Source organism: Dioscorea cayenensis, unplaced genomic scaffold (assembly GCF_009730915.1).
Source record: "Dioscorea cayenensis subsp. rotundata cultivar TDr96_F1 unplaced genomic scaffold, TDr96_F1_v2_PseudoChromosome.rev07_lg8_w22 25.fasta BLBR01000752.1, whole genome shotgun sequence".
Lineage (NCBI taxonomy): Eukaryota > Viridiplantae > Streptophyta > Magnoliopsida > Dioscoreales > Dioscoreaceae > Dioscorea > Dioscorea cayenensis.
Window position 1 is genome coordinate 4,933 of NW_024087143.1, and position 11,128 is coordinate 16,060.

General features: G+C 40.2%; 2 protein-coding genes across 2 annotated transcripts; one reads left to right on the forward strand and one right to left on the reverse strand.

The window, feature by feature from the left end:
- The first annotated feature begins 6,433 nt into the window (after positions 1 to 6,433).
- LOC120254937 (uncharacterized mitochondrial protein AtMg00810-like) lies at positions 6,434 to 6,922 on the forward strand. Its single transcript, XM_039262900.1, has one exon. The coding sequence runs from the start codon at positions 6,434 to 6,436 to the stop codon at positions 6,920 to 6,922; it is 489 nt and encodes a 162-aa protein (XP_039118834.1).
- Positions 6,923 to 8,543: 1,621 nt separating this feature from the next.
- Positions 8,544 to 9,914, reverse strand: LOC120254939 (E3 ubiquitin-protein ligase MARCHF8-like). The gene is given in 4 exon segments (XM_039262901.1): positions 8,544 to 8,763; positions 9,432 to 9,552; positions 9,555 to 9,717; positions 9,804 to 9,914. Coding segments are annotated over 4 exon segments (615 nt in total).
- Positions 9,915 to 11,128: the final 1,214 nt, after the last annotated feature.

Consider the following 11,128-nt stretch of genomic DNA (forward strand, 5'->3'; position numbering starts at 1 on the left):
GTGAGTGGTATGTAAAAGACCACGATTGGTGATGGGAAGGGTGTGCCATTAGCAATTATGATACGAAGGTTAGAGAAAATAGGCTGAGAGGAGTGAAGGTGAGTAGCATCATAGGCCATATGAAAAGAAGCTCAAGAGTTAAGCAACCAAAAGGATGGAGAGATACCTGTACGGGTGGAGGTGACCAATGGATAAGAGGAGGTGTCTGAGGTATCCTGAGGGAGGACGGTGGCCGAGGATGGAGAAATTTGACTCCAAGAAAGCTGCTGGACAAGATGCTAAAGTTGCTCAGCAGACAGAGGGCTAATCGGAGAAACAGAATGTGAGGCTGGGGTGACATGCTGCTGTGCTATTTGCAGAGCCCGCTGGAGCTTGCGACACTCAGCACGAACGTGACCCGGAGTATGACAGTAGTGACACCGAATAGACAATCGCTGTGGTGCACGAGATCCCAGTCCCGGAGGCTGTGAAATAGGACGAACGGGAGCACAAGACCTGGTGACGACAGCAACGGAGGTACCGGAGACAACAACGGAGCAGTGGTCGGTAGTAGAATTTGCTGAGATGCGGCAAGAATAGAGTGGGGAGCAGCAGGTGGTGGAACTATATCTAAGGACCGAAGACGAGTCTCCTCAGCAAGCACATAAGCCAAAGCAGGGGTAACTCAGGCCGAAGAAGCATGAGAAACTCATAGATATGGAGATGGTCAAAGTCTTGAGCAATGGTGAGACACTGGGCATATATCGGAGAAGGAGATGGGGCCATCTCAACATACTGACGCCATAAATCACTAAGTGCTGCGAAAAATTCCTGGACAGAGCTCTCACGATGGCAATGAGAGTCTGTAGCAAGGAGTTACGCAATGCCTAACTGGAGGGAAGATAAAGCGTGCGAAAGTGATCCCAAATCTCTTTGGTCGTAGGAAAATCACAGACTGCCAAACAAATAGGAAGTTTGCACGACTGACAAATGATAGCAATTGTGCGAGAACCACGCCTTATAGTATACACTGGTAATAGTATACTGAGAAAAGCCTGTGGAGACTACAATAGAAAAAACCGGAGCCAGTCGGGTACCTTGGAGGAGCACACGAAGGGTGGAGAACCACGCCTTATAATTCATGCCATTAAGCATCACATCGGACTTCTGAAGGTAGGAGACCTAGGAAGAGGCCATGAAAGCCAACACCAATGAAAAAGGGAAGCACCAACGTAGTGAAGAGGGTTACCGGGCAGAGGAAAGTTGATCGTAGGAAGACACAGAAGAGAACAGGCGCGCGTGGAAGACTTGGGCACGCTGTGAAGACCAGGCGTGCGGAGGAATGCGGAGAGGCGGACACGGTCGGTGGTGTCAGAAAAAAATTAGGGTTTGGCTCTTGATACCATGTTAGAATTAAATGATCTCATTATCAATTAGAACAACATTACATGAATATGTATATACACAGGTATACAAATATGACAGATATACAAAGATGGATAGACAGCTATATACACAGCTGTATTGCCTAACAGCAGATACATCAATCTGTTAATGGTGGGAATTTCAAAACAAAAATTAGAGTAGAGCACTTGGAACTTTTTCAGTCACCATAGCTAATAGAATTGGTGGCATTCTATATAAACCTTAGTGGGTCAAGCATAGGAGAACCTGGAGAATTCTTTCGGATGTTCTCCTATAATTTATGTAATACCCAGCCTGGAATGATCATAAGGCTTTCTGATTGTGTCATGGATGAGTACAGCCGGACTTGTGCCATTTTCCAAGTCACCCTTTTTCTATTTTTCTAATTCTGGATTTCAACTTGTAATAGCAATCATTAGGAAATTGTACCATGTCATCTTCTATTTCATAAGCTTGATAATTCCATGATGGTACTTTCAGTTAACAAGAAGATTTTGTCACTTTTGTCATTATTAAATGTTCTTCTCTTTTGACGTATGCGATGTACATGACTTGGCAGATATTGGATAAGAACATAAAGATGCTCTTAATAACTTGACACATTATAGCTGCACACATTTTGGAAAGATTCAATGTCGCATGTTTGAGTTATTTGTGTATGTCAATCAAATAGTATTTTTGATATCTATCATGTTTCTTGTGACTTCTTTGCTTTTTTCCTTCTAAATGTTATTTGTTTTAGAACTTTGTAAGTCTTTTTGCATCCGTATTGTATTATATGTACATTTTGTCTTACTTTTTCTGCGGGACTTTACTGCATGCACTAAAAAAGCTCTCAATTTTCCATTATTTGAGTCAAAATATCACATCCTTCTTAACGAAGCCAAATGTCCTATTTGTCAAGAGGCATCTATTTTACACACTCATTTTATATTGTTTTTTATTACTTAAAAATAGATGAAATTATATGCTTGATTATCGTAATGTGCTTGTTGACGTAAAAGACTGAATCTAAAATTTCGCAAATTTTCAAACATAAAAAATCATGATAATCTTTAGGGTTTGATAAATGGAAAAAGTCATGTTTCGTTTGTTTTACTATTGATACCAAATAACCATAATTAATTGCGGATAAGGCCAGTATTTATTCGCAAGTAATTTTAAAAAAAATTAAATTTGTGAAGATCATGGCATAGATGAACTCTTTTATAAAAATTTAAAATATCTGTCATAAATGTATATCATAGTAAAAAAAAATTATGGATTTGCCAGTTACAAGACAGACATCAGTGGCTAAGATGAAGACGCAAAATTATGGATTTGCGTACAAGACTCCTGTTTTTGACTCATGAATGGTGCACACATCATCAGCAAACAGTACTGATTATCCATTAGATAAGAGCTGTCCCACGCTTAGTAGGTTATGTGCTAAGCCTGGCACGTATTCCACATTGTGAATGAGCTTTACACCACCTTGGAGAGTATTCAGGACCACCGTTCCCTTTCCCTTGGCTGTTATCTCTGTATTGTCACCAAGTCGAACACTAAGAATGAAACTCTCATCTAAATCTTTGAAGAGAGCTTTGTTACCGGACATGTAGTTACTACATCCATTGTCCACCAACCACTATGTATCATCACTATCCTTGCATGCAAACTGCACTATAAACAAGTTGCTATCCTCTTACTCTTCTGCAACAAAAGTCACCGGCTTCTCCATTTTCTCAGCATTTTTGTCTCTAAACCAGCATTGTGCTATGATATGGCCATATCTTTTACACAAATGGCATTGCACACTTGTTTTATAACCATAGTGTTTTCCTGTTTGTTGGTCATTCGGCATCCTTCCTCTACCTCGACCTCGTCCTCAAGGCCAATGAGATCCACTCCCTCTAAACGTAGCTTCACTAGTCTCCTTGATGATGGACCTTTCCCCTCGAACATGGAGAACCTTTTCATCAGTATCATCAGCTTGAGTTTGAAGCCGAGCCTAGTGTGCTTGCAATGAGCCGCTCAACTCATCCAGAGTGAGCTTTGTCAAATCCTTTGACTCCTCTATCACCACCACCACGTGCTTGAACTTGGGCCCGAGACTACTCATTACCTTCCCCACCACCATGGACTCTGATAAGGTGTCACTTAAGCAGCCCATCTGGTTCGCAAGGTCCACAACTCGGGACACGTAGTTCTGCACCCCTTCTTTACTCTTGATATGGAGAGTTTCAAAAGACTGGCGCAACATTTGAAGCTTCACAGCCATCACTCTGCTGGTTCCTTGACACTCTCTATGTAGTTTGTCCCAAGCCTCCTTTGCTGTTGAGGCTACTGCAATGCAGGAGAACAAGGGCTTGTGCAGTGCTTGTTGAATGAGAAACAATGTGTGTGAGTCTCTCCTCTTGTTATCTTTCACAATTGCTTCATCGTCATCCTCGGAGAAGCCTTGATCCACCAAATCCCAAAGATCATGTGAACGGAACAGTGTCCTCATCATTATGCTCAAGTGTTCGTACCCTTCAGCGTCAAAGACCGGAACGGAGGTGTGGGACATGCGTGCTGGTGCGCTGTTGCTACTGGGGGACTCCATAACATCATAGCTTCACCGGACCAAAGAGCTCTGATACCACTGTTAATGGTTGAGAAGCACTTCAAAGTAGTTATTTTAACAGAGATGAGAGGAAGAGAGACCTTCTACTCCAGAATGTAAACTCTCTCTTACATAGCTACTCTCTCTAATGAGAGATTTTAAAAGCAAAACAAGATAGTACACTCATAAAGACTTACACACAACCCAAAGCATGCATGGACCAATGACATGAGCACATGCAAACTTAGTACAAAACAAAACATCTTTTCATGAACACAAAACATGATAAGATAAGACTAGGCATTCTCTTGCATGTTACTACTTCAAACTAGGCTGACCAACTAGAGAAAGTCTTCACCCAACTCACGACTTTCTCAGCTCCCCATGTAGCTTTTAGTCACTCGTTAACAAAAACCTCTTTACCAGTCTCGACGAGTCAATGAATCAAACAGTACGATTAGGCGACAACAATCTGTCGAAAGTGGCAGGAGTTGGCACGATAGCTTTCAAATCCGGAAGATACGAGAGCTGAAGAATGTTCAGTTTGTACCCTAGCTTGCTCACAACCTGTTGAGTATCGGGCAGCTATTGAGCTCTGGTTACACACTCTTCTTCGATGACCAAGTGTGTAGTATTAGAGACAAAGAAATAGGAGTGTCTGTGGCTCATGTACGTATGTCTGAGCACAGGCTATTAACCCTCACGATTGAAGATGTAGGAGCGGCGCATATTGTCACCTCCAAGCATGACCAGACCCATCTCTGGCATGAGAGGTATGGTCATATTAATTTCAACAGGTTACAACAACTTTCAAATGGAAATCTAGTACAAGGGATGCCTGAAATTTAATCTGGAGATCCATGTGAGGACTGCGCACATAGTAAACAAATGAGACTTAATTTCCTTGAGGCGAGTGCAAGGCGTGCTGAACGTCCACTAGAGTTGATCCATGTTGACTTGTGTGGTCCTCTGCAAACAAAAAGTCGAGGAGGTAATTACTATTTTATGCTCCTCACAGACGCTCATACACGGTATAGCTGGGTGTACTTTCTCCAGGTAAAGTCTCAAACTTTCCAACACTTTTAAAAACTTTAGGAATCTTGTAGAGAGACAATATGGGAGGCCGATGAAGACATTAAGAAATGACCGGGGACGCGAGTTCACCTTCAGGGAGTTCCACTCTTATTGTGAATAGCTACGAATCAAACGGCAGTTAACTGCACCGTATACGCCGCAGCAAAATGGTGTGGCGGAACGAAAAAACTGAACTGTAGTTGAAATGGGACGTTGCCTACTGAAGCAGCAAGGACTTCCTACAGATCTATGGGCTGAGGCTATCGCCGTTGCTGTATATCTGTTGAACAGATCACCTACCAAGGCCCTTGATGATTGCACGCCATATGAAGCTTTGACCGGAGTCAAACCATCTGTAAACCATCTAAGGGTTTTCGGGTGTTTGGCATTTGTCCACACACATGCTCAGCAAAAACTAAGCTTGATTCAAAGGTAGTAAAACAAGTTTTCATTGGCTATAGTGGAGAGCCAAAGGCATATACATTTATTGATCCTTTGACTGGAAAAATCTCTGTCAGTAGAGATGCCACATTTCATGAACATAAAAGGTGGGATTGGGTTAATAAAGCTGAAGTTTCAACTACTATTGAGTTGGAAGTTGAAGCTGATGATGATGAAGAGGAGAATGAAAACTCTCAAAGCCATGTTCATCCTGAATGTCCAGAGTTATCAACTGTTGATGTAGATGCGAGTGATGCAACAAACATCAGATATAAGAGCCTGCAAGAGGTGTATGATTCTTCCTCATTTGCTCTTATTATGACTGACCCTTGTTCTTTTGATGAAGATGTACAACAACTTGACTGGAAGAGGGCAATGGATGAGGAGATCGCATCCATTTTAAAGAACGACACTTGATTGAACTACCCTCCGGGAAGAAAGCTGTGGACCTTAAATGGATTTATAAATCCAAATATCAATTTGATGGATCCTTGATCAAGAAGAAGGCTTGGCTTTTGGCAAGAAGCTACACTCAAGTACATGGAGTGGATTTCTATGAAGTTTTCTCACCTGTAACCAGAACGGAAACCGTGAGGGTTTTCATGGTTGTTGCTGCCTAGATCCGTTGGCCGATCTATCAGTTGGATGTAAAGTCAGCTTTTTTGAATGGCGAACTCATAGAGGAGGTATGTCACTCAACCTCAAGGATATGAGAAGCCAGGGAGTGAAGGTCAAGTTTATCGTTTGAAGAAAGCCCTGTATGGGCTTCGACAAGCTCCACGTGCATGGTACTCCAAGGTGGACAGCCATTTCACTAACTTGGGGTTTGTACGAAGTCCAAATGAGCCTACAGTATATAAAAGAGTGAATAATGCAGAAACTTTACTTCTCTGTCTCTATGTGGATGATATCCTATATATGGGATCATCTATGGATGAGTTGAGAGCATTCAAGGAGAGCCTGATGAAGTCTTTCGAAATGACTGATTTGGGTCTCATGCAATACTTCCTAGGTTTGGAAGTCAGGCAAGAGCTTAATTCTATCACTGTATGCCAGACGAAGTATGCTGAGGACCTTCTGAAGAGATTTGGAATGCATAATTCCAGAAGTTATCCTACTCCTTTGAATGTTAGGGAGAAGTTTCAATTTGGTGATAGTTCAGGCAAAGCTGATGAAGAAAAATATCATTGTATGATCGGAGGATTGTTGTACCACACAAGACCCAATCTCATGTTTGCAGTAAGCCTGGCATCAAGATATTTGCATCACCCCTCCAAACATCACATGGGAGCTGTAGAGCGTGTGCTACACTATGTGTCAGGCTCAGTTAACTTTGGAATCAAATATAAGCATGTTGAGAACTTCAAGCTTGAAGGGTATGTAGATTGTGACTCGACAGGTTGTGTTGACGACCGATGAAGCACGACAAGTTGGGTTTTCAACTTGGGCTCAGACGCTGTGGTTTGGAGCTCCAAGAAATAAGAAATAACTGCTCTTTCGAGTACGGAGGTGGGCGGAGTATATTGCAGCTACCTCAACCGCGTGTCAAGCCATTTGGTTGAGACGTCTGTTGAGTGACATGGGTGTACATCACGCCGGAGATATGGTAATTCACTGTGACAATCAATCAGCAATAGCCATTGCAAAAAATCTTACATTGCATGGCCGAAGCAAACACATAGACGTGCGCTTCCATTTCATACGCAAGCTTGTTGCAGATGAGTTGATTCAGCTAGTTCATTGCAGCACAAATGATCAACAAGCGGACCTGCTCACAAGGGGACTACCTACACCTAAGCATGAGTACATGTGCTCACTGTTAGGCATAGAAGGCATCTGAACATGGGAGGGTGTAAAAACTTGTTCAGAAGTAGAGGCATGGTGTATGTTGAATGAAGATGATTAAGGCTAAGGTTAGCCTCCAGCCTGGTTGGATGTTTTTATATGTCTACAGTGTTTGGTCTTATCTATTTTTAATTATCACTGTTTAGAGTTTTTAGATTACGTGTTTTATGTGTGTACTTTTGACTGCATGTCACATGGGTATGGGGTGGCATGCTTTACTTGTTTCTCTTTATATGTTTGGATGTTTTTGAATGAGAACAGCAGCTTCAGTTGAACTTCTTATTTTTTTTCTTTCCCGTTGCACCTCTTCATACTCTTCCATACCTCACGACCTGAAGGGCCTCACGTCCATCACCAAATGCAGGAGACCTTGAAAACATGGAGATTGTGCATTTCGAGCGAAAGACTTTGCAACTGCAATTGGTTATTGCACACATGTAGCATTTGAACTATGCAACATCTGCATGAACTCCTGCAAATCAATTGTTATCTTATCGCCTTATATATATTTGCTATCTTGAATTTGGATATGATTTCCGGCATTTGCATATAGTTTATAGATGGTGGAACAATGATCTCTCTGACCATATTTGCTCAGCGTTGCTTATCATACCTTATGAATGACATGCCTCAAGAAGCTCTTGGCGATGCAATGCAAGCACAAGCAATATTACTGCAATGGCCGACATCGTTTTATCTTCAAGCTACAGCTCTCTTCTGTCTTGTATTGGATACTGATGGCCAGGAATCAATCAAGGCTGGACTTGCATTAGAAGCTAGAAAGAACAGCATGAATTAATGTTTATAGATATGTTTTTCCACATTATTTTCTACAACTTTTCTTCTGTCTTTTATATTGATCTTCCATTATTTGGTTCTTATATTTCACAAACTGCTGTTGCTATATGAGTTTGTGTTTCTTGAGTTGTACGCTTTGATATTTTTAAGCACATACATTTTCAACAATCAAAATCCCTCTAATTGCTGCAATTCAAACACTCAAGAATGAAAAAGTTGACAACATCTTCAACTAGAACAGAATTATAATTCACAATGGCAGATGTAAAATCCTAAGGATCTTGATGGCCATAGAATTCCTAAAAGGATCTCGAAGCAGAGCTTTACATCCTAAAAACAATCGAACATTGCATGCTTCTCTACTAATTGAGCCCTTCAAAACAAAGTGTGATCCGATTCAGCCTGCTACAATAAAGTAAAAGAGCCAGATGATGAAGGTGAACACCATGCATGTAAGCATGCACGCGAGGAAATGGTGACCACGCGAAAAGGTTCTGGTTTCGCTTGCTGGCGATGCTGCTGGAGCTGCACTGTTAGTCTCATTCCACTGCTCGATGAACTCAACTTCACCAGTACCAATAACATTTTTTGCCATGGAGCCACATATTTCGCAAGTCCTGAAATGAGATACCCAAACGATGCATGTGAGATGCAACAACTAGTTTCTCAACAGATCAAGGCTAACTGATATACCAATTCAAGAAACGGCATTGCAATCATGCTAAAGTAGGCTATAAAAATGATTTCATGACACTGTTTATTCTATACAACTATCCCAAGAGAACAAAATAATTGCTCATTGGATAGAAGAGAATGAATAACTGAACAAGCTCACATGTCACTATTTCATTCCTTGCTTTTTACTTTAATTTTTAAGATCTAGTTTAACATTTGAAGTATCATGGGGGCATTAGGAAAGATAAATAACATAATGCTTTAGTCAAAACGTTATTCTCTAGTTCAAATGCTGAAATGTATTTGCATAAGAAAAGCAAGAACAAAGAGGCATGTAAAAGAAAGCATGCCAAGAAGGAATCCTTGGAATTATTGTCTCTAAAGCCAGTTAACTTCTTCCTTCATCTCTTTAATCCACATTGCCCACTTTCCTTCTTTCACCAAAGATGCTTTATTCCTTCTTATTCAAGGAGCACCTATGTGTTCAGGCTAAATAATCACACAGTAAAAAGAATTTCAGAAAATCATGGAAACAAAGATGAACAGAAAACAACAACATAATCAAAGGTATTTCCAACGAAGAAATGCAAAGGGAACAAGTTTTTCTTACTTATTTCCCTTGATTTTGAACCAAGTCTCAGCACATTGCTTATGAGCAGCAGCCAAATCATCCTTGCAAGAGCAACCCAACTCAATTGCAATGCCTGATTCGCAAGAAGCACTCTGCAACCAAGTTGACAAATCCTACAATCCTTCTCATCAACTTTGGCCAAATTCACTTTAATTTCCGATGAAGGGCAAGCTTCCATATCAACCTCAAGAGAGCACTCAGAGAAGGAGGAGTTCCTGCAGGTCTCCGGCGGTGGATCAGTATCATGACTGGAGACATTAGAGACCTGAAACTGATCATAATGTGAACCTGTGACCTTTGCGTTATATGGTGGATGCCAAGATTTGGCAAGCTTCCATGTGAACCTGTGACCTTCCGTGTCTCTAGAACTGTTGTGGCTTCCTCACTTTCCTCTTCGCCATTGGAGCAATGATTTGGTCCTTTTTCCAAGTCTAGGCAAGATGTTTCTCCCTTGTTGGCCATTAGCTACAACCAAGGAAGAGGAATGCCCAAAAAAAAAGGGGGATGATTGGAGTCAAATTGAAGATCTTTAAACAAAAAAAAACCTAGAAATTTGATAGAAGAAAATCCAAAATGTGAGCTTGTGGTGGGTTTAATCTAAAGATGCCAAACCATCCAAAGTTGGAAACTTTTTTATTTTTGAATAAAAAAGTTGGAAACTTTAGGAAAATAAACTAAATCACAGCAAGGAAGCAGTTGCATTAGAAATTAATAACACCCTGGAACAAGAAAACAAAACCTCATAAGCCAAACAAACTCCCAAGAAAACAGAAACCCAAACGGATGAAATTGATGCAAAACATTTTATACAGCCATAAAAATGGGATCTTTAAAGAAGAAGAAGAGCATGAAAATCAAAATAATCCCATTAAATGCAGGAAAACCAAATTGGTTATTCATGTTATTTTAAATTTTAAAGTAAAAGAATTCTAAAAGAAGACAAACCAAAAATTTGCCAAAAACGGCAAGTTATAAAAATATAATCAAATTAAATCTTTTTTAAAACGTCAAAATTCCTGTTGTCTCCAATCCATCCCTACTTTTTAAATGTTTTATTTTTCAGCCCAAGCTCTCACTAACATTATTAAATTTCAAACCTAATTCCCCTTTCATCATCTTTGAATTTCAAAGTACTCATACTGATTTTAGAAACTGGGCCTTCAACAGAAGTGACTCTTTATGAACAAGCCAATAGACCTTGAAGTTCATGGCATTGTTGTGTTTTGTTTTGTTTTGGTTTCCGATAATCAAAGAAGACACAATACTCAAGAGATAAGTTTTTTTTTGTGATTTTAATTGCTATTTACCGCAATGGTTGCCATTGATCCAGTTGTTTTGGGACATAGGTTTTCTTGAAATAAAGTGGTTTCTTTTGGGGTTTCTCTTGAATATATGCAATTGTTGCTTGTTTACAATTGATTTTGAGAGTTTTACTCATTACTTGAGTGTTGGACGAGTTAGAAATTTGTTCAGATTACAGGCATTAGTGATTGTTCTCATGTAATTTTTTTAAGTCTGGAGGTGCTTTGTTTTATGATTTTCTTTTTCAAAGGATTTTTTTTATTATTATTTTTTAATTGCTATGCACCACAATATTTACTCCTGATGCTGTTGTTTTGTCACTTGGGTTTCTCAAAAAAAATCAAATTCTTGATTTTGCGGTTTCTTTTGAATTC